The 24,118-nt window shown below is 38.2% G+C and overlaps 1 protein-coding gene across 1 annotated transcript in view; it reads right to left on the minus strand.

The window, feature by feature from the left end:
- Window positions 1-1,507: 1,507 nt before the first annotated feature.
- The window catches only part of TMPRSS7 (transmembrane serine protease 7), a 31,725-nt gene continuing 9,114 nt past the window's right edge, over window positions 1,508-24,118 (minus strand). The window contains exons 6-18 of the mRNA XM_009963416.3: window positions 23,453-23,491; window positions 19,934-20,162; window positions 18,410-18,540; window positions 17,051-17,163; window positions 15,269-15,375; window positions 11,195-11,331; window positions 9,987-10,094; window positions 9,242-9,352; window positions 8,040-8,156; window positions 6,355-6,532; window positions 5,910-6,178; window positions 3,906-4,042; window positions 1,508-1,746 (exon numbers count right to left, since the gene is read on the minus strand). Coding sequence (XP_009961718.3) covers window positions 1,576-1,746; window positions 3,906-4,042; window positions 5,910-6,178; window positions 6,355-6,532; window positions 8,040-8,156; window positions 9,242-9,352; window positions 9,987-10,094; window positions 11,195-11,331; window positions 15,269-15,375; window positions 17,051-17,163; window positions 18,410-18,540; window positions 19,934-20,162; window positions 23,453-23,491 — 1,847 coding nt within the window. The 3' untranslated portion in view covers window positions 1,508-1,575. The remainder of the gene's footprint in view (window positions 1,747-3,905; window positions 4,043-5,909; window positions 6,179-6,354; window positions 6,533-8,039; window positions 8,157-9,241; window positions 9,353-9,986; window positions 10,095-11,194; window positions 11,332-15,268; window positions 15,376-17,050; window positions 17,164-18,409; window positions 18,541-19,933; window positions 20,163-23,452; window positions 23,492-24,118) is intronic.

Here is a 24,118-nt window from a genome sequence, read left to right on the forward strand (position 1 = left end):
CCTAACTGGCTGAGTAGGGTATGGATCCCATCACTTGAAAACAGATCAGTTAGTTCTTTCAGAAATGCAAGAGTAGGAAATAATTTATGACACGGTGCAAAGGACATGCAAGAAATTTACAGATAAAAAAAGTCCTAGAGCAAGGTAAACGTGGCAACTTCTAATGAACACCAAATGGAATCCACAGAAATATTTATGAGAGAAGAAATGAAAAATTCCACAGACCACCTGAATTTTCCAGCCTCAAGCTGATACCACAGAATAAACGTAATTGCAAAGCAATTCATGTTCACATTTCCCGTTTGAAATTAAAAACAATTTTAAGTCAGCAAGCCAACAAGTTCAGGGTATTTGGCATGTAAAATAATGTGTGCAGGGAAATAATGTATTATATACATGTTGAAAAAGAGAGAGTGGGAGAGAGAGAACAAAGAACAAAACCCAGAAAAACAGAACAGGCCCAAGAAAGCTCAGTCCCAGAAAACAAAAAAGGTACAAACTGACCTTAACACAGATCACACAGAGACTACAAAAGGGATTAATTGGAAGAAAAGCCTCACAGCTCAGGAATGCAAACTACAAATGTAGACAGGCTGCTTTGTTCAAGTCCTTTTCAACAGCCTATCTCTGCTGCACGCACAACCTGCTGACTGACTGATACTTTGCCCCTTCCTTCGAGGAAAAGAAGCCCCCAGAAAAATCCTAGAAGAAAGAAAACCTCTTTTGCATTATCTTTAAAAATTGTATCAGGACTTTTCAGAGAACCCAATTCCACACTGGTACCTCTCAGAGGGTAGAAGTATCAGTTTTATTTGGGCAAGGACAGGATCATTGCAATAACATACATCACCATGTTTACTCATCTTGCTAAGGTTGCCTGAAGATAAAATCTCAGGTGGATGAACTTGAATATGAGAAAATTAAGGCAGGAAATAAAAGAGTTAGTAGCTCCAAACCATGCAGTTAATTATCATGAAAGTTGGAGAAGGAATAAGACTAATGCTTTGTTCCATGATTAAATTCAGAATTTCTGATCTGTAAAAATGAAGGCTGTATGGATTTGATAGGATTGAGTTCACTTTATGCAATCCCTTCTCTCCCTCCCTCCCTCAGCTGCTCTGGGTGGAAGAGGTAGGGGAAAGTATTATTTTCAAGAGTACTAACAGTTGATGATTGCTACTTCCCAGGTACTTCTGTATTGGGCCAGACACAACTCAGAGGAAATGACTGAGTAAGACTTAAGCTCTCTCTATAGGTAGTCAGTTGTATCTTCAGCTTCCTGACATATGACTGCAAATGCAGACTGGTGCCTGGAAAATGAATACAAAGTGCCAGAAGTTTATCATTGCACCTCCTCCTGTGTCTCCAGACATCTGTATAGAACAGTCACCACACAGAACAGTCTCCTCCTCTTTCACCAAGGTTTGAACAAAGGGTATTTGTTACTTCCATATGTGTACTCCAGAATCAGCAGCTAGACGTGCAAAGAAATTCCACCACTGAACAGTTTTACCAAATATAAAGTTTAATTAAGATATCCAGGACATGTTTTATTCCAGGAAAACAGTTTTCAAGTTACAGGACTGAAGGCACATATTTGTGAATCCATGGTGCAAAATTTGACACTCTTGTGTAGACACCTGGGAAATTTCGTCTTCCGCATCCATAACCCCAGCTAACAATGCCAGTCAAAAACCATTTTCCAGCTCCATTGCTTTGACATGACAATGGTCCACCGGAATCACCCTAAAAAGAATTGAGTTGTATGTGTTTACAATATGGATTATTAAACCTGGAACAAAATTCCACAGGAGACATTTTGCCTGAGTAATTCCAAAAGTGATTGTATTTTCCCATTCACATAGTTCAAACATCAGATAGCCAACAGAGATTTTTTGCCTTGAAGCAAATGTGATTGCACACTTGTACCAAAGTTTACTCTTCCACAAGAGAGATGGCAAACTCTCACTCTTTAAAAACATTAATATACTACCTTTCATAGACTAGATTTGAAATTCACATTTGGTTTCCTACCCTCAAACCTACAGCTAGACCCCAAGTCTGACACTTAATATGTGTGTTTTTTTAAAGATACACATCTAATGACTCCAAAAAAGAGTAAGCTTTTGAAAAAAATTTCAAAAATAAAATAAAATAAATTAAACACAATATTTAATGATGTAAGTTCTTTCAAATTAAATGTAAAAGGAAACAGATTGAATCCCTCAATTGATTTGGGGGTTTTGTGTGTGTGTGTTTTTTTTTTTTTTTAAGAAGGGGGAAAATAACCTAAGTGTTGTCCTCTAGTAGGTACAAGCCAACATATAAAGTTTATGAGCATATAATGTCTTCGCAATTAGAGAAGTTAAAATTAAGCCTGTTATAGACTTCAAAGTTATACAGGATGGCATAATTCCATAATACAGGACAGAACAAATAGTATTTTTCATTTATAGGGTATTCTTGTAGAAATACATTGGCAGAGGTTCAGGAAAAAAAAAGTACCAGCATTTGAGGAAAATTTCTTGACTAAGCTTATACTTTCCTATTACAGTCTGCTGTACACACACATCACTAAAAAAGATAGCTAGTGGCAAATCAAACTACTGAAATATTGGATGAAATAAAGGACTTCCAAAAGCAAAAGGTAAGTTGGTAAAATTTAAATGTTTTGCAAGAGAAGTAACTTCCTTCTAGACATATATTTTATTAGAGCTAGCAAACTACTTTGCTTTATCTTTATAGGATCTTAAGATATACAGGTTGAAAGGGACATCAGGAGATGATATAATAAAGTCACCTGCTGCTCAAACTATGATTATCTTGAATTGCCTCACAAAATTGTTAAAGATTTAACATAGAAAATAATTTTTTCCTTCCTTGACAATTAAGATTTTGCATTTAGAGTAAAATTTTCAAGTTCTTTAATTCCTGACAAGAAAGAAAAACAGAACACTAGCATTTTTCACAAAACAGAAATACCACATTTCGATCAGCTCTAGCAACTGTCAGACACGATCACAGATCATTTGCTCTTACAGAAATGCAGCCAAAAAACCTGTAAATTCTGCCTTTCCTTGTCTATTTCTTGAGTAGCCATACAGATAATTTCAGAAACAAATTCTCCAGTTAGTGAAAATGATACCGAATGTCAATGGTCTCCCTAATCTCTAAAAAGTAGCTAGTGCATTACACTCCCTCAGAAAGCTGAAACATTGCTTGCACTTGTTTCTCTCACTTTTATGTAGACCAGTGAAAATTAGAACATCTTGAAGATTCTAGATCATCTCCAATATAAAAGAAAATAGTAGCTTTACTATTATTTTAGCAGTAAATTTACTACTATTTCAGTAGTAAATATATATGGTTTACATAAATTCTATATATTATGTCACCTATATAATAAGAATTATTATACATATTATATAAATATAGTGTGTGTGTATATATAGTTTTACTACTATTCCCTAGAAGTAATTTCAGAACTTCATGATTATTATCTTCCAGCATTTCCAGATCAGAAATATAATAAATTTGAAAACTTATGCCTAGTTGTCTGCATCTCAGCAGATAGACTTGTAGTTCCAAATTGGGAGGGATCCTGAAAAGAGACAAGCTGGTTTCTCAGTTTTTTTTTCAACTGAGACACCCTTGTGCCAAAAATTGCCAGACTTCAACTTGTAACTGGGATTTACAAATTGATCAGCCCTTGGCCTGCAACTGAAAATTAATAAAACTCCTCAAACACCCAGATGACAGATTTGCTGATAGAGAACTCTTACATTGCTGTTTTTCATAACTGAAAAGTATAGACCACAAAGCAGTCTGCCAGTAAATTCTTACAACTTATAATGCAACAATGAAAAACAAGATAAACTCTATGCAAAGCAGGCTAAGATACATACTTTACACCCATCTCTTTTCCCAGACATTAGTCCAGCACAAAACATCCTAGCTGTGATAATGCCATATGTGGAATGACATAGTGTTTGGTCAATAATTTCTACCTCTGCTTTCTGAAGAATTGCTGAACCTTCATCATCTGGAAAACAAATTGAAAGAAGGATTATTCAACAGAGTTTAACATTGTACTCATCTACTGAAATACAAAATAAGGAGTCTTCAGAAAACATCCACAGACACTTTTGACCTCCAAGTTATTCCAGGTTCCAAACAATTAACCACAATAGGGCAGAAAGTCTCTTCTTAGCATTGGGCATTTGTATAATGTGGTCTTGGTCCACTGGCCACATCAAATACAAATGACATCATCATTAGGGTTGGCCAAAAAGCTTTTTCTAGTGCCTTTTGCAAAACATCTCAAGATTCCTTCATGTGTTATCTTCTTATTTTTAAAAGGAAACAGGATTTTACAAAGGTATTCAGATCATCACAAGACAGATTCACAATTAGGGCGGTACGTCTGAAGATGCAGGATCTGAAATTAAGATTATGAGTCACAGTTACAGAATGCAAATTGCTCTTTTAGCAGCATAAAGAACTTGGACATATCTCAAACTTTGGTCCCCTCTGTCTGAAAGTTTTGGTAAAACACCTCTTTTCTATAAGATACATACAGAAAAACAGAGTTAAACTGAATTGTCCTCTCCATTCAATACAACAGCTCCAATAATATCACCAGGTGATCTTCTCAAAATCTGGATATAGCCAAAGAAACTTCACCAATATATTCAAACATCCAAGTGCCGGTTTACATTGTGAAACTTTGTTTCAGATTTGATAAAGCCAGTATGCAATAAAGTATCCTTGAAGAATACTTAAAAGACAATAAAATTGTATAAACTGATGAGGGGAAAACAAAACCCCTTTTTTTCTTTTTGAGGCATCATATTTATGTTTCACATTTCACAGATGACTAACCAGTAGGTGAAAGAGACATCCTACCACATGTCTGTATCACTCTCCTTTCCTGGTAAAGTGGTTGCAGTTGATTCACCACCACATTTTTGCTCACAGCCATTTATAGAGAGGCTGAATGTAATTTAGCAGGCGATACTTGTGGCTGTGAACATCAAGTCAAAATACTGCAGGTTAACTACCTGCTGCTGCCTCGCACCACGCATTTGCCTCTCCTACAAAGTCCCAAGAGCAGCAGGGTGGCCGGGCCAGCGCCGTGCCAGCAGCCCTGGGAGGGCAGGCGAGGCTGGGCCTCTGCAGGGACAGACAAACCACCCTTGCTGGCAGGCCCAGGGCTTGGTGTGGTGGTGGTTACATGATTTACGCCAATGGAAACCATCGCCCCTACGGTTACACAGGAAGGTCTTTAGGAAAGTGGCGACAAGAGGGACAGAAGCTACCAGCATTCACGCAGGGGAAGATGCAGCTCAGGACTAACTGGTGGGAGGGCCAGGCTTACCCCTGCCATGGAGCAGCCCACCATTACAGATGTGGCTATTTTGTCAATGGGGTGGCAATTCTGTCATGCCACACTCGGAGGATGAGTTGGCACCTCACAGCTGGGGTCAGCGCTACCAGGGTGTTCAGCCTGCAGGGGCTGAAGGCAGGAGAAGGGAGACTTAGCAGTTTAATCTCCCTGCAGCAAGCAGCAAAGGGTCCATTTAGGCATGCTAACACACTTCCAAGAGTAACAAAGGGGAAAAACAATACCGTGTTATTTCAGAGTAAGTGTAGACCCCTGCAAGTCTTAGCTAACAACACAGGTACACAGGACTTACAGATCAACAAGACTGGGGGCCAATTTTCCTGAGCATATGAAGGTATGTGCTGACAGGAACCTACTTCTGTAGGACAATAAATTCAGAACGTTATGGTTTTCTGCACACCTCAGCCATGCAAGAGAAGCAGGTGTCTTGTATACACACCCACATCTGTGAAGGCTGCTGTTCACTTGTGAATGAAATTAGCTCAGCTGAGGCTATAAAACTCACCTGCTTCCTGCTTTTGGCCCCAACCTGTTATCCAGCATTTGTCACCACTGCGGACTTTGTGCGAAAAGGGAGGCACGCAGATCGGCTGGATGACATGGCTCATTGTGTCCGGCCACGGCTTGCTGAGCTGCAGCAGCGCAATGTCGTAGTCATAGTTCCTGCTGTTGTAGTATTCATGGACCACGATCCTTCTCACCGCAGATACAAACTTTGCACGGCCTTGCACGTGCATCCCCAGGTAAGCGCGCCATGCTCTGGGGTCAGCCAGCCTGGTTGGGAGCAAACAAACAAGACATCTCTTGAAGTACCCCCAAATATGCCCACTGGCAGCAGATCAGGTAAAAGTGGAGGGCACATCCCACGTCAGTGTAGTTCAGACTCTGGAAGCTAAAGGCATCTGGGGATGCTGGTAACGCTTGTGACAGTTAGGGGGAAGATTGCTTACTTGCTCCCTTGAAAGCAGTGAGCAGCAGACACAAGCCATTCTTTCGATATCACCGACGCCCCACAGTAAGCAGCTCCCACAAAATGGAGGCTGACCTGCCAGGGCCATTCACCTTCCTCGGTGTTCGTACCGCCCACAATCCGAGAGATAGGATTGCTGCTCTTGCTGCTGCCACAACCTGCAAGGGATATCTCAGGTTATAATTCTCATCCCTGGTGCTTTCCTTTAATGAGGCTGCTTCCCATATAGGGCATGAAAGAATCTTACACTATGAAATGCTTTGAAATCTATTTCCTTGACCTGCTCTAATAAGAAAGCTTCTTTTATTTGGCTACTCTATTCCTGAAACAAGAGGTGACTCCATAAAAAAAGGGCACTGACCTGGGAAATTTAATAACTTCCTTTTCTAGCTCTGCTGCCTCAAAATATTTCTTGTGTTGGAAATGTCAAAGGATCCATTGATTTAGTAAGCATCAAAATGAATGTGTAGAAATAAACAATCCCTCATCTCTTTTTAATACTCTCAGCCCTGAACTGAAAGTAATCCATCTGGAAGGAAGGAAGTTCAGCATCATCAGGACACGTATTTCTTGCCAAAACAGTGGGAACAACACAAGGAAAATGCTTATAGTAGCAGCCATATATGTGGAGTTTGGTCATTTATTTCAGAAACCAGGTAGTCCAATCAATAATTTGCATGGAAACAACTAAAAGTCTCAAAATGTTGTATATTACTAACTCACAGGTGAGGAAGTCATGTCTCATCACAAAAAGCTGCACACTGTAACTTGAAGAGCAACAAAGAAAGACCCCTCTGTAGAGCCTTGTGCCCATCATAGTGCATACCCATAAAGCCTCTGCTCAGGAGTTTTAGTCCCACACTCCCACTCACAGGTGTTAATACTTCTGGGCACTTTTCAGCACCCAGCTAAAGACTCAAAAGCATCATTAATGTTTCCAAACAGAAGTAGGCATATAGCTAGTCGTTTAAGATATTCTACTGGATCCAAGGCAGGTGCTAGCAGATTTGACCTACAGGTATCATGCCAGAAACAGCCAAGGGCCAGACAAAATACCCAAGCATATTCAGTATAAGCAACTAAACCTCACCCCACTTTTACTGCTACAGAAGTAACAATCGGCTGTTCACTTTACAGCAAAACAAAAGCTTGTACATAAGTTACTTTAGGAAGATTTGAGAACAGAAAATAGCTTGATACTGTGAAATATTGGGGTCTTCACTATCCAGAAGATACAAAGAAGTGAAGTTTGTGGGTTTTATCTCACTGCAGCTATGTGACTCCTGAAATCCAAATACGGTTTGACTCTGACAGAAATACCTGACATTGCTGCAGGCAGCAAAAACGCTGCCTTACCAGATAGCCAAGTTCACTCTGCAATTAACCCTGCTTCTCTGGATCCTTAACATAGCTACAATAAGCATTACAGCTGACTAAGGCTCCCCATAACAGTAAGCTCACCCTTCAACAAGAATTTAGGAAACTCTGCAACTGGACCTGAAGTAAACTGATAGTTGATCATTACCCCACTATCACTGAGAACATGCAATAAAAACTCAGTATCTGCTGCATGAGTTGTACCCACTCCAAAACAGGAAGAAATAAAGGGCTCTATTGTGTAAAAAGTTCAAAGTTCAAAAAGATGAGCATTTGAGAGGAACTTACTGCATCTGCTTTCATCACTTCCATCGATACAGTCCACAGTCCCATCACACTTTGCGTTTTGTTTCCTAATGCATATGTTATTTCTGCACTTAAATGTGCGGTTGGTGCAAGGAATACCTGAAATAGTTGTGGGGAAAAAAAAATACTATTGGCTCATCTTAAGACACAAAGACATGTCTGCACAGATAAAAGATTCATACACGTATTAATAGATAGGAGGGAACATAGCGAAAGAGCACTTTGACTCGGATGGCTTAAACCAATCTCTAAGAATAAACTATTCAAGTAGAACTGCATCTATACTAAGGCTTGCATCAAGTTGGCTGAATCTGAACAAAGATTTCCCCACATCCTTTCCCATAGCACTAATGAACATGGATATGGTAGTAAAAACTTAACTGTAGAGCAAGTGTTAGGTTAGAAAGAGAAAACATCCAGTACTCTGGAAAGAAACCCTCCTTTATATTTCAGTATTAAATATGAAATGAAAGATCATAGTGAAAGCAGTCTTGCTAATTGCATTCAGTTAAACTGGAACTCCCAACCTGGGGATTTTCTTATTTGAGGCAAATCAAACCCAATCTATTTTTCTTCTCAACACACAGAAGTATCCTGTAACCATTTACACAGATTGTTCAGTCAAGCAGGTCGAAAAACAATACTTTTCTTTAAAAAAGTTACTTGCAGCACTTCCCAGTTGTTCTCCCTTTCATATGTCACGGTGTCCATTTATTAAAGAAATGACTGAATCAAAACTTTCATGCACCTAAAGCTGAATGTATAGCTTTCATAGCATTTTAAACACATTAACCTTATAACACTGAAAACTACTCCAGAGAAACTATCATTTTTATAGTTATTTTACAGATGGTAAAACAGATCCAGGAAATAATTTGCATGGATTATGCTTTGAAGAGATAAAATCTAGGATTCAAGCTTTAAATCCCTAGGTCCTCATCCCACACCCACAGTACTAAATTCTTCTGCCAGTATTTGCTGAAACAGATGCTCATGAGCCCATTAAAAAAGAAACAGTTTAAAATCAGTAATGTCTTGTTTATAAGCAAATCAGACAAACGAACAGAATTCAGAGTTAGATTTGATAGTGCCTCTTCACTCTTTGAATACAGCATCCAGTATTCAAGTCAGAGTGGGATAGATGATAGAAAAGAGGAAAAAATGAATCACAAGGGTAGCCTTACTGTGGGTGCAGTTCTGCTCATCTTCTCCATTTTCACAATCACTTACTCCATTGCAGGCAAGCAGGTTGTTCTGTATTGTGAAGCTGGAGTTACAGTTCCACTCAGGGATAACTTTAAAAACATAAGTCAAATCAGCTACGGAAGCAGGCTTGTAACGCTACCCCTACCCTTCTGACTGTGCCCAGGTACCACTTTCATACCTCCACTGCATGGTACAAGGATGAGCATGAATGCCACATCATGCATGGAGAAAATAAAGCACAAAGGACTTCAGTGATGTATCCCAGTTCAACATTGTGGAGTGGCCCAAGTTCTGACCCTCTTTCACCATAGGCATTTATTATCATTCTCATCTACTCCATGCACCCCAATTTGTCATTCCCCCATGAAAATAAAATAACTCATCTCAATATAGAAAAGAACTTTGTAATTACCAGCATTTATCACATGAGAGAAAACTAAAATATAGCCTATTATGGCTATTTTTGCCCATCTAGCTTTCTTCCTTATGCTTTACAGTTCCATACCTTCTTCATTCTTAGTTTTGTCCCTTGCTAATTAACCATAAATTAAGCATTCAGGAGACTGACTTATAGTCTCTACCTGGACATACAAAGGAAGCTGGAAACATCTTTTTTTTTAACACCCCCCTAAAAAAATTTCACCTTGTTTCAGCTGCCTTCTAAGACTAGAGAATACATTCATTGGGTTTTCCAGTCAAGATCTCTAGTAAGTTAATACAAACCACAAAAAAGTTCATCACTTTCATCGAAGCAGTTGTTTACCCCATCACAGCGCTGAATCTGCTGGATGCACAAGCCAGTAGAACACTTGAAATGTCCAGGTGGACATGCTGGAGGTAAAAAAAGAAAAACAACTTAAAATTTGCTTTTCCCAAGTATTGCCAGCTCATTTCAATTTAGTGTCACTAAGCTGTGCCAAGGAATGATAAAATTGCTCTAAATTTAATAGTCTGTATTCATTGCCAGAACTTAAATTAAGTTCAGATGTTGAAAACTGGGATTTAAAAAGAAGAAAAAACAACTCTAAAGTTCCAGTTCAGTTGTTACTGCAATATATACTTCAGGCTCTACACTAGGACTGGACCAAATCAGCCAGTGTTTTATGGTGCAACGCAAGGTAGTTTAGAATGGCATCTTCTTTTAAAGGATGGTCTCACTTTCAATGACCAAAATCTGCAGCACTCTGCAACTTCAGTTAGTAACTTGCATTGACATGACTTATGAGTTACATAAATGTTCGCCTCTTAAAATAAAATCATGAAGTTACCATCTTTCTACATATTCCACATATATGCAATGTATAAAATTGCTCTAATGTGACAAGTAACTATGACTAGAAACCATTGTTTCTCTATAACTTTAAAAAAAATAATAAGATTAACACAGCAGAAGAAGTTTCAGTAAACATTTGTCTGTTTCAGTACTTAAACTCATGGTAGACTTTTACCAATTTTTTGAGATGTTTTTCAGCTCAGATTTCTACTTGCACACGAAGTATTTAAACTGATGGAAATACTGGAATAAGAAGTTGGTTATTTGGTGCTCTCTGATCATTACCTTTGTAGTCATAGAAACATTGCAAACAAAACCTGGGGGATGAAGACAAACAGGAACAGCAGACTTCAGTTGACCAAGCCAGGGCCATAGCCAGGCAGGAAGCTTTAAGGACCATGTGGAAGAGAGCAGGCTGTGTGCATACAGGAAACCAGAGTGTGCTATACATGCCCACAAACCTTAGCTGAATAGCCTCGATGAGCTGGAAAATGCTCTTTGTTTGCTAGTCACCTTATTTGGTAAGTTTAGAAAAGAAGACAAAACTGCAACAGAGAATTTCTTGCATAAATCTAATTAAATCCTACTGAACCTGAAAAATGCTGCTTCACAGGTCTGAAATGCAAAGATGAGTTGAAAAAGATAAAATCCATCTTACGCTGGCTGATGTTATAGCTGCCATACTCCACCAGAAGTGGCTTCTCTGAGACCTCTGAACTGCACTGAAGCTCAATGTTGACAGCAGAACTTGCAATGTGGAAGACTGTTTGGTGATCAACATAATAACCGCAGTACCTAAAAGTGTTCAATGGAGTTCTAAGCAACCTTCACAACAAAATTGCCTTACATAAAATTTAAATGTCAACACCACTGAAATTCGGCAATAAAGTCAGCTGCCACACTTTAATTAAGAACCAAAATCTGAAACAGTACCCAAATCGCCCAAAATTCTGGTCATACTCCTTCATGACCACAGACATGCAAGCAGGATGTTTTGCCAGAAAGTCTAGAGAAGCAAAGATGTAATGAAGAAATTCATCAAGACAAACATTGGTACTTTTGTCATGATTTCTGGTAGCTATTTTTAAAAGATTTTGATTTTTGGGAAGAATTAATTTTGGTGGGAGGGGAATGTCAGCACAGTGCTCTGATTTTGAGGATTGCCCTGAAAAACAGTACACAAAGGCATTCCAATAAAATTGGTCCAACTACTTTGGAGGCAGAAGGGAGTAGATTTAGGGAAACTGAAAATATTTCTAAGTAGTCAACCAGCCTTCTTCCACCATTAATATTCTGAAATTTTACCTTTGAAACTCACGTCTTCAAATAACTAATCTAGATGAAGAAAAATCCCTTGGGTGTGTATCTTTGGCAAAGAGCTTCCTTGGACTTCTGCCTAGGTGCCACTTAACTCAGAGAAACCTAAAAGCTCCCTGATGCCAGTAAACATTTAATCCATCCATTGTTAATGCATTCCTATTGCCCCTTTCATCAAAGATGTCAAAGGTGCTACTCTAGCTGGAAAAACAAAAAAACAACCAAACAAAAATAACCCTAACAATAAACAAACAAAAACAAAACCAAACCCCCCTCTAACAGGAAAATGGATCCTGCTTTAAAAGTCGCAGACAGTTTGAAATGTAGTAAATCGGTGAACATTTACAGTACCAGCTATTCTAGAAGTAGAAATAAGGACCTCTCCCTGTTCCACTAAAACACCCCAAAAATGCAGCACTTATGAGAAAAACACCTGGCTTTAAGACTCCTGTCAAGAAAAGTACTTATCAGTCTAAATAGATTTAAGAGCAGAAGCAGCTGTATTGATTCTTAACACACTTGGCACACATCCTTGTTTGACAGCAGTGCAAAGTCACATGCTGCAGTTAGAATGAACTTGAAGAACATGAAAATGGATTACTGTGTTTCTAAATGGACTAATGGACTATTATCCAGAGGTAAATATTTCCCTTGTTTATTTTGATACCACCAGGCATTTTACTGGGACTGCTCTTCAGGTCAGTGAATGCAGGGACATTGATTGGTGATTTCCAGGTGGACAGATGTTGCCTGGGTGTCCTGTGCACCCCACTGAAGCATGCTATGGGGAATGGCCATGCTCATTCATATTTTTCCATATGTCCTTTGTTTCACTCTATGAAAATGAAGCATTATTTTAACAGATCTAGGAGATTCTGTTCCAGCAATGTGAAAAATAAATGAAGAAAACAATTTTAAAAATTGACTCCTTTTATCCATCCTGAAAACAGATGTAAAAAAAAAGGAGTTAATTTTACAGCTTTTTACTATACTAGAGTTAACTGCCAAAAAACAAAATCTATAAAGAGTAAGAGTGAAGTCATCTTCTCATTTTAGCGTCTGCCATTATTGTTCCCAACCTAAAACAGCCTGTCAAAGTCCACAGCAAAATGCCACCTAACTGCCTGATTCCCCTCAGGTAGCCTACAGACATTTTCTACATTTCTCCTTCTGTCAATGACTTAGACAACATCCTTCCAACAAACCTTAGCACCATTTAAAAAGAAATTGCAGGCTGTATTGACCGTTTCTTAGCCACATAAAGCCACCTCATCTCACCAGAAGCAGAGGAGGCTCCTGCCCATCTGTGGAAGAGCCGAGACAGCTCAGAAGCTATCACCTGTACACAGTGAGAAATGCCATATGCCTGGGGGATTTGTAAGACAAAGCTACAGATCCTTGTGGGCCTTCTACTGGTATTTTACTAGCCATTTATACAGGTCCAGGGCAAATGAAGGTTGCAAGGCACCATCTGTGACTCTGTCGTTGTTACAGAGGGAAACTAATTAAGGGGATCCTATCCCATATGGTGAAGCAGGGAGTGGGATACCTTTCCAGAGGATGAGTAGATGCCTGCATTCTGTAGCAGAGACAGTGGGATGTTGCACCAAGACCTTTAACAAAAACAAAACACTGGCAAACTCTTTGTTCACATAAACCTCTAACAGTCTGCTCACAGAGACTCATTGATATTTCTGCCTGTGGGAATTTCAGCAAAAACAGTTTATCATCTGTACCCCTCCCACCTAAGCAGAGGAACATTTGCATGTCCACTGGAAGAAAGATGAGGAAGAACTGCATAGTTGCATTCAGCATCTCCGGTTAGATAAAGCTGTCCCTACAGGGTTGAAGAAACCTTATCTGCACCATATTCACAGTAGCAGTCTTTATTTACCAAGACCAGTCTCCTGAAGTTTAACTCTGTTTGTCTAAGGTAGCAGAACATGCATGCTATAAGCTGTAATTGCAGGATGCTGAAAAGGTGGGACTCCCCTCCCCCCTTATTTCATTAACCATTAAAATGGGAGGCAGGGAGGGAAGGAATCAAATATCAGTGTTTCATGCTTTAAATCTTTTTTTTTTTTTTTTTTTTCCCCATGGAAGTAGACATAGAACAGAAAAACACAGAGGTTCAAAATCCTTATTTTCAGTGAAGACACTTTCAAAGGAAAACTTGTCTTGGTCAACTTGTATCATCAGCAACTCGCCACAGAAATCAGAAACATGTGTTCTTGTGCAGTACTTCAAAAGTAACCCTGAGTGCATTTTCAAGGGTCATACTATGACATTTGATTCTGTGGAATGTATAACTGGTAGGCTTGTTTAAAAGCTGCTCTTTCATAAAGAGAATGCTTACAGTATGAACCCATCATAGTTTTATTAGCTAGATTTTGCTTTTATTTGATTCATATCTCAGCCATCCCTAATATCTCAAGTCTTTCCAATTGTGTCATAAAAAGAACACCAAAAAACTCCACAAACACATCAAATGTTGTCTGCTTTGACTGGTGTTTTTATGTGCCCATCTAGTTCAGCAACCAATTCCCATTGAGACACAATTCTAGTAGTTTCAGACATATTGAGTTTTCTCTGTATAAGTACAACATGGTATCAAAGATTAGAGACAGATTTTTCCCCTCTCCATAATTCTTTCAGTTACACTCTTACAGGCCTGACTGAATTTGCTTAGTTTCAGTAGTGAGTTCAGAAATTCAGTTGCAAGTCTGATCTTACTGATGTTTCCATTTGAACAAAGTTTAAAAAAAAAAAATTTCCAGTGTCCCAAAATCTAACCTTGCCTCATCAATCAATGACTAAAATAACTGAGGAAAAAAACGTGTGGACAACATGTATGGTACAGCAGCAGTATTTTAATTTAAAAATAGTGTCATTTTAATAAAAAACATTTAAATACAGTGGTACCTTGGCAGCCAATCTGTGTGGTGTCTCTTTCAAGAGCCAGTGACTGGAATGCAGAAGCTACTTTTCTGTTCCAAATAATCTCATTGTAATAGCTTTCACTGAGAAGTTAGGCTTGGTGTCCTCATGAGAAATCATAGAATTAAGTTACACTTAAAAGGGTTTTAACAGACCTTGTTCAATGATCCCAGAAAAAACAGAATTATTTTAGGGTTCACAGGACATCTGCCTTCACCCAACTCTTCCCATTTCTTTCTCTCCAGAGAGTACCAAAAGCTCTTGTTTTCATCTTTCTGGTACTTTTCAACAGAATAACTTTTTATATGTATACATATTTTACAAAGATTCTGTTACATCATCAGCCAAATTGAAAGAACGGCAAGAGACACCACTGAAGAATCTCTGTCTTTGTGGGAACTATCCATGTGAGCTGCAGGAGTGATGGAAAGGTTTATTTTGGTAATATTAGTTTAATAACCCATACACAAGTACTTACATGCGCTCGTTAATTTTCCACCATCCTCGCTCACAGCCTTTAATATTCTTCTCACTGATGGTATAGTTATGAAACTTCAGAGCTATACCAAGGCTCTTCTGTGGAGTCTGTTGTGAGCAAGAAAGACAGTGCAAGCAGTCCTCTTTTTCCTTTTATGGACATAGTACAGGAAAGTCTTCAGACTTATCTCAGCAATTACAGTGCTTGGCAATGCCACACTCTGGGAGCTGTGCTGACTTCACCAGATCAACAGCCAGCACTCGAGGCACCTGCCAGCTATTCAGCCTTGAGTGAAAACAAAGGTTGGCAAAGCCCCACCACAGCTGCAGGCTTTCTCCCCCTGTAGCCAACAGTCCTTTCATCTTCAAAAAGCCACTGGCCAAAGAAAGCAGCTTTTGTATCAGGATCAAAGTACTCAAACACATCCAAATTTACTTGTGGAAGGACCCCAGCAGATTGTTAGCTAAGATACCGCACCGAATACCTGTGTTACCTTTGTAATGCTAGGAGTTATTTTTTACCACAATATTGTAGTCCTCTGCTAGCACCTGCTCAACCAAGCATTCTTTAGTATTTTACAAAATATTTTTAAGCCTGGCAGTACCACGAGGGCTCATAATTAATTAGAATTTCCTTTATTAAAAAGGACAGAACCTTTCTGCAAAACAAGGCAGTGTTCCTTTAAAAACAAGGGTTGGTTCAGGAGAAGAACCCATAAACAGATATTTTTATTCTTCTCTCTTACAGAAAACATGATTTTGGAAATAAGCGAAGTTTCAACATTGAACTACTGCAAAATTAAACTATTTTGAGAAATAAGTCTTGGGGGTTGCCAATGTTAACTGTCCAGAAACTTTTCCCTCAGAAGTCCAGAGTGAATTGTAGACCTGAAATTTAGCAAAAAGTAATCACCTTAGCTTTCTAGAAAAGGAAGAGGCAGAGGCTGTAGGTCATGGCTAGCTGGACTCCATTCAGACTGGTGTGTTTCAACATGAGCAAACACTAACTTAACCAGACATGAGTAGCATAAGCAGAAATATGGGTAAACAGTAGTCTGCATCATATCCACTGCCCTATTCTTTAGAGGGGAAGACACTGAAGGGCAAACCATAAGTCAAAGATCATATTTCAGCAACATCAATAGGGAAACACTAATGTCATCAGACAAGGCATGATGAAACTATTATAAAGCAATGTAAACTTTCAATCGTTTGCTTTCAGGAAAGTACCTGAACAGATGCAGGAAAAGGATACTAAGAAAAAACAGTCTGTGGGATTCTGATGATAGAATAGACCATCTTAGAAGTCAAAAATTCAATTTATTAAGCATAAAAAAATAGACTGAAAAAAATATATCCGAGAGAAGCAGCAGTAATAAGTAGGCTAGAGAAGTCTTTTGTACATACTTTTTTTTCCAGATTTTTGGGGGTGGGAAATGGGAAATTAAAAACAGTAAAGTCTTATATTCTCTGCCATGAAGTAATTCTGCAGTAATTCTAAACACCAAAACTTATCTCAGCTCTTCAACTTTATAACAGGACAGCTTAGGAACTATGTTGTCTTCACTACATATAAGGACACTGAAAAAAAAACAAAACAAAACAAAAAAACCCACACCAATACACAAAACCTGAGCACAGTCAGCTATTCAGCTATGTCATTTCTATAAACTGTCACATCTGTAAGAATGCAGGTTACTCCCCACACAATTGTTTCTGCCATGCTTACAGGTTCTGTGTGCCCAAAACACACAACAGTGCTTAAGAGAAAGATTCGTGTTACCTGGAAGTTCCATGCACAAAGACATTTTGGAGGATAATAGCTCGGGTAGTAGGGACTTGTGATACTCCCTTCATAGCCAGTTTTCTCTTTCGTCACTACTGCTTTTCCACACCCTAGGGAAGAAAAGAAGGCAAAAGTCAGTAAGCATTAATGTTCTTCCAGTAAAGCTATTCAGTGGGCTACGCATTCAAATTTATCAGAAGTCTTCCACTGAAAAACAGGGTAGCTTAGGAACTATATTTATCTGGGTTCAAGTTGTAAAAAGATACTCTTCTCAATGGTGCAGACAGACAAGGGGTGTAAAAGTCTAGGAATGCTTGCTGGTCTTTGCAGAACCAGGAGGAAACATTGTGAAGTTTCATATTGGTTATTGCAGTGAAGGCAGTTCTGAAAACAAATCTCAGTGAACAGTGTTGCACATCAATACATCCACACTGCAGTAGTACATAAGGACCTCTAGTCTTGAAATGCATCCAATTAGGAGAAAAATGAACAACATGCTAATCTAATCAGCCTCCTGGAAACCAAAACTTTCTTTTATGACTGCTCAATGGATTTATAAAATTCATTAGAATCAAAAATATACAAACAAAAACCAACAAAGAAAACCCAGCCCTGAATTTAAACCAACCAACCAAGAATAACAACTCTGAATTTAAAGTTACTTATGATAGAGAATTTATCATATGTATTTATGATGATATTTTAATGCTTAATTACTCTCAACAGGGAAAGTATGCAGCATCTGAGCCGCTTGAATTTCCTTGTATTGTATTGTGTTAGATTCTTCTTGTGCTGCTAGTGTGATGTCCTTTGTACTGTTTGTGATTATGAGCTAACTCCTTAAAGCTTAAAGCAATAAAAAGCAGATGATGGACTTGACCCACAAACATAACTGACTCCTTCGTGTTAATGAGGAGGCAGGGATAGATAGAAAAGGCCGACAAAGCTACCGAAGTTTTATTTTCTGAAAGTAGTTTTTAGTGCTGAACTCCTTCCACCTTTAACATCACCACTGAGTACCAAACCGGGAGAGAGGCCAGAGCAGTGCTACACCTGGAATAACAACTCCATCTACTGGCACACTGCAGTCCTGACCGACTGAATTCAGCCACCGGCAGTTTCAACCTTCGTATTTCACTTAAGAACAACTAATCCGCACAGATTAAATTATTCACGAAGAAGGCAGACACTCGGTAATGGAGAGGAGATGAAGGCAAGAGACAAGAATGTAGAAAAAAAAGAAGCTGAGATACAGGAGTCATTTATCCATAGTCAGGAACTTGACAGCCACTTTGGGATCTTAGACAGAAACAATACAATAATACAATAAACAGATTTCCAGAGGACAAAACCTACTTTCTTGTGTAATGACCTCAAAATAGCCATGGAATTCCTTCTGTTCCTTTATTTGTGCTGCCTTAAACATTACCAGCATGAGATTATTTGTGGACACAAGTGACACCAATGAATTAGTTGGCTCACAGGCTCTGAGGGGGAAGGAAGGAGAGTACATATGTAAGCAATTGGTAAAAAACAAATGAAAACAAAACTCTAACACATTGCTCTCAATCCATGCATAAATCTTCCACTGGTCCAGAGTTTACCTACTTCAAAGCCTAGTGAAATCTCCATGCTCTTAAACACAAAAGTACTCATTACAAAACCAGTTAGAAACTCAGTGTTGGTAAATCACTTCTTACAAAAAAGAAACAAATTGCAAACATGAAAAGAAAGATGCAATGGTTAGCTCTAGGAGAAAATACTGACTTTCAACCTTCACTCCAAGCACAAATGAATGAAGCCAATAGCAAAGAAAGGCTTATGGAAATAGAAAATTGATTTTTAGACTAACAGATTTAGCTTGGGGTTGGAGAGTGGGCAAGACAAACAAGTTATTCTTCAAGTCAGAAATTAAGAACCCGAGCCAATCAACTAGTCTGAAAAAGAAATTTTATTGTCCACATGTTTTACCTAGCAGATATCCTCAGTCCTCTACAGATAAATGTGAACACCATCTGCTGTTTTATAGACAAGTCTGTGAGTGATTCAGATTACTAGCTCTCAAAGAGGACTGAAAAGCCAATGTTCTTTTTTGAGGCTTACACACACACTGACAGGCCAGAGAAAAAGATTTCAGGGATCAAAACACTGAGCTCTTTGTCTACTTGATGAAGGTGCTGTCTTCACCTTTTGGTAGGACAGAGCCCTATGGAACTAGTTACCAGGAATTTCAAACAAACAAAACAAAACAAATAATCACCAAACAAGCCTACTGGATCATTAAAGAGAGAAAAAAAAAAAAAAAAAGAAAAATTATTTTTAAAAAAGTCCACATCCTTCAACCAATCAGATCTTCAATTCTAGGTTTTAATAACCCTCTAAACTACTCAAATAGTGCACGTAAAAAAAGCACTGAACTGGTGAGTGGTGGTAAGTATCCAAAGAATCACAAGACTTAGTTTCAGAAATTCAGTCTTCATATGAAGAATACTAATTTTCATATGGAAGAAGAGTTTGCTTAGGGGAGGAAATTTTGACATTTTCTTTTAGTTTGATGTTTCCTCATAAGAAACAGAAAATTCCGCCCAGTAATGTGTGAACTTCTCATAGCTCTGTAGCTAGGTGAAGATGCACTTCAGTTGAAGAATAAAGATAAATTTAAAGATTATTTAAGCATTTCTTTTATTAGCAAGATCAAATTTTCCAGTTTTGTAAAAAAAAAAAAAAAGGTATTTTGCCAGGTGCTATGTGCATAATGAATGAAAATCAGAGTATTTTTAAAAAAACAAACCAAAACCCTACCAAAAATGCATCCAGCAAATCTACCAAAAACTCCCCCAAATGACCGTCAATGAATTCTGAATGAAAATTTATACTTACTGGTAAAGTATCTTATGTTTGATTGGCATCAGAGAGTCATAAATTGTTAATGAGTCAGTGATGCAGTTATCTGCTTCAATCTGAAGGGATACTACTGAAAGACGAATAAGATGGCCCACTGATGCAATCAGCTTAAAATAGCAGATTGTTCCCCCTGAGGTAGCATGGATATCCAGAGGAAAGTGCTCATGTAGGCGATCAGCATACAGATCATACATACAATTTGTTCCTGTGGAAACATCAGATTTTCAACACTGGACACTCACTACAAAAGTGTTAAATTATCATGAATTACAAAAAAAGAAAAAAATTAAAAATAATTTAAAACTAAAGCAACATATGAAAGCATAACTAAAAATGAAAACAAAGTAGTCTATGCCTCTCTTTCTCTGCATCTTAGTTACAAGTCTGTGGTCAAGGAAAAGCCTACTCATAAAACTAAAGAGCATCACAAACAGTGCTGTAAATAAGTCCTTGTAAAGTCCTTCCTCTACAGAAAAGCACTTCCATTTTGTACAACAGGTATTCACATTTAACAAAGATCTGTGGAGCCCCCAGAGGATAAAATACTTAAATCAAATAATCATTCACTAGGAAATATTCAAGTCAGAAATCAGTTGCTCACCCCTACAGATATTAGGATATTTATAATAAATAAAAAAACCCACAAAATAAAAATCAAGCTACATTTTCATATTACTCTGGGTTTTTTAGATTATTGTTCAAACATCAGGTTTTTCAATGTTTTATTGTGAAATGAGCTGTGAGTGCTAACATTAAATTCAGATTCACCAATTCATTTAGGTTGGAAGGAATGTTAGGACCTTTTTTGCTCAAAACCCTGCTCAAAGCAGAGTGAAAATTCATTCAGACTGGGAGGTTGTCCTGTCAACTCTTGAAAAAAGCTGTGTCATAATTTAGATAAGAATCACCATAGAATTACCCTACTTGCATCCAATTTTCCAACTAAGTTGAAACAATTGTTGTTTTCAAGTCAAATATATTGATAATTTTATTTCAATTGAGTATTGCAGTTCCCATTCAGTAAAAAGTTTAGGTTTTTTTTTCTTGTTTGCTTGGTCATATCTAAAACTCTTAACATAGCTCTTTGAAAGGGAAGAAGTAGGAAAATGCAAATTGGGGAGAATAAGATCTAAAGTAAATATTTGCATTAATTTCTGCCACTTAAAAAGACAAGTCTCTGAAATAGTTACTATCGTGGAAAGCCAATTAGAGCACAGTGAAAATTCACTATCAATTGTTGACTCAAATTAAATGTTGGCCTTTTAACCAGCAGTTATAAAGACAGGAAGTGGTAAGATTTGTCCGACTTCCACTTCTAATTTACAGTCTTGAAACTAATGCTATGAATGTTCATGAACAATCTGTAAGGGTCACATGCCGTTCAACTGAATTACTGTGGTAACTATTTAAAGCTTTGGTGGAGCCATTGTTCTTATTTCTTCCTTTTTGTTCTTATCTCTTCTCAATAACATTATTTTCATAATAGTTATTTGTGCTTATTTACTCACCCTTAAAAAAAGCCAGCTTTGAACATAATTTTTAGAATTATGTGGCTACATTTTTTTCTAAGTAGTTCACTGTAACTAGTTCACTGCTGGTGTGGAGCACGGTGCAGAGAATTCAGAGCTAGATCTGGAACTAGAAGTAACACAAGGACACCAGCTTGAAACCAAAGCTGGAGACAGTCTTTACCCAAGCAGACCCTATACAGCCAGGTACCATCACAATGCAAGTCACTCACATCAGCTGAATCTCTACAAGTCCCTTTTCCAACCCAGTCTTCAATAAATGTGCACTCCAGTGCTGTGCCTGAACTAATAACTAGGTGCATCTTCATGCAAAATAACTCTGTTGCTCTCAAAATACAACCAGGCAATGCACCTTCCTCATATGCTGAAGAGTTAACACTTTCAACACCGTACTATATTCTATAGTCCTAAGCAGATACACCCAAGGTGTGCAACAACTTTCTCAACTCCTGTGGCAACCCATATTGTTCTTCTACAACTTTATTGCATACCAGCTCTGCACTTCTCATAGATACCATTTGACACCTGTGGTTGACTACAGAAAGTCCATGAAAGATGTCTAGAATAAGGCAGGTCATCCTTCTCCCTTTTCGGTGAAAGATACCATCCATGTAAGTCCTAAAATAGCCTCAGAATCACTATTTGTGCTGAACTGCTCTTATTTTCTTCTCCTTTAGGGAATGCACTCTGTAATAAATTGAAAGATAAGATCTGACTGTGCTAACTCCTCTGCCCTGGAACACTGAACTGGGAGATGAAATTGCTATCCAATTAAGAACCAATGCACAAAATTCTTTTACATAATTAAAATGCATGTAAGGAGATGTGACAAAGGCTGATATTGCTATGCTTTGTAGTTAAGTCAGGAAAGGTTTTGAGCAAATAAATGCTGCAGCAAACTTGACTTGAATTTTCAGAAATTGTGGCCTGATATCTATCTAAGCACTGAAAACCATGGGCCAGGGTCTGTGACCCAAAGTCTACCTGTGGACAGCAAGTACTAGGAGACCTTAACTTGGCTGCACTGACAAAAGTAATTGTTGAATTCTGAGAAAGTATGCAAGCTAAAACCTTGCAAGATAACAGAAAGAGAAATCACAAGTAGAAATGTAATTGTTGAAATAGTATAAATTAATGTCTCAGAAAAGACAAATACAGACATGGAAAAGTATAAAGCCTTTAAAAAAACTGAAAGGGTGCAGCTTCACAAGATGAAAAGTAAGCTTGTGTCAAGGAACGAGGGAGGCCAACATATCCCTACCTGATTGACAGCTGCTAGCCCAACAAAGATTTACCAGGTGTCTGCACCAAAGGTGACTAGCATACTATTTCTTAGCTTAGTAGAACATTTATTCTAGGCACCTACTCCACATACTAGTGAAAATAGATGTGCTATACTTTTAAACTGCTTATAAAGTCTCTGCACACTGCCAAAGAACCATGCTGGGAGTTCTACAACATGAAATCAAGCAGGTATATAAGTAGCATCTCCCACATCCCTGGCAAAACTGAACTGGTTCCACTGATTTCTATTAGGGAATTCATTCAAAAGGAAAATTCATCATTAACCTTGGAGAAAAGGGAATAAAGGAGGATAAAGGATGGACAAAAGCATTGTTATTGTTTATCTCAGAAGATAATAAAAAGATTTAAATTTAGTACCACCCAGTGTAGAAAAGCTCAATCTTCAACACAGAGTGAATAGCAAACAACTAACTGACTGAGTTTTTTTCCTATCATGCCACCAGGTACATGTGAAAAATCTACCAAGGCTAAAGGCAGATAGTTTGTGTATTTGTCACACGCAAGACTTAGTCACTCTTCTAGCAACTCAGGACAGAAATGCCAAGGCTGAATTTAACCGTCTTAAATTAACACTAAACAGTATCCTTGAGTCTAAGACATGAACTAAAAGCTTTGTTCTCCACCTCTTCTCTGCCAGGAAGCTGAAAAAATGGTGAATTACCTGTTCCTGTTGTTGACCAATAATCTGACCGAAGACCTGCTGTACAGAGAGAGAGTAGTGTGAGTCTTCTCATTTGCCCAAAATCCAGAATTTAGCATTTAAACATATAATCACTTCTTTAATCGTAACACAAGACAAAACACGTGTCTCAGCAAGGGAGGCTGCCCAAGCCCTCTTAATTTCTGCAAACTTTGCCGGCAGCTTTGGAGGTGTCATGTCCCCAGACAACTTAGTAGCCAAGGCAAGAAGAGGTTGCATGTCAATTGAGCAGTCAAATTTAATTGAAGGACTGAGATAAAAGTACACGAGGTCATTTTCTCACCCTTGGCCACAGCCTTTTTCAGCTTTCAGTTGGACAGAATTGTTCAAATGAAGCTTGTTCTTTCCTTTGTTCATAGAACTAGAAATCACACATTTTGTAGCTAATTACATTAAACGGATACTCAGATCTTACATTCCTAATTTCTTTCCCAGACAGGAATGGCACAGGAGTTGTTTAATGAATAAGCAGCTTTATAATCTGTTTCTTAGTCTATAATAAGGAGGTGACAAGAATCTCATTTTCAATGGTGGGGCTAAAGTTTGATCCATGTGGAAACCTTAACCCTTCATCTTTTTATACTTTCAAAGTCACAGACTAACCCAAATCTGAGCTGGCTACCAGCT

This window comes from Tyto alba, unplaced genomic scaffold, assembly GCF_018691265.1.
Source record: "Tyto alba isolate M040663 unplaced genomic scaffold, T.alba_DEE_v4.0 Super-Scaffold_14, whole genome shotgun sequence".
Lineage (NCBI taxonomy): Eukaryota > Metazoa > Chordata > Aves > Strigiformes > Tytonidae > Tyto > Tyto alba.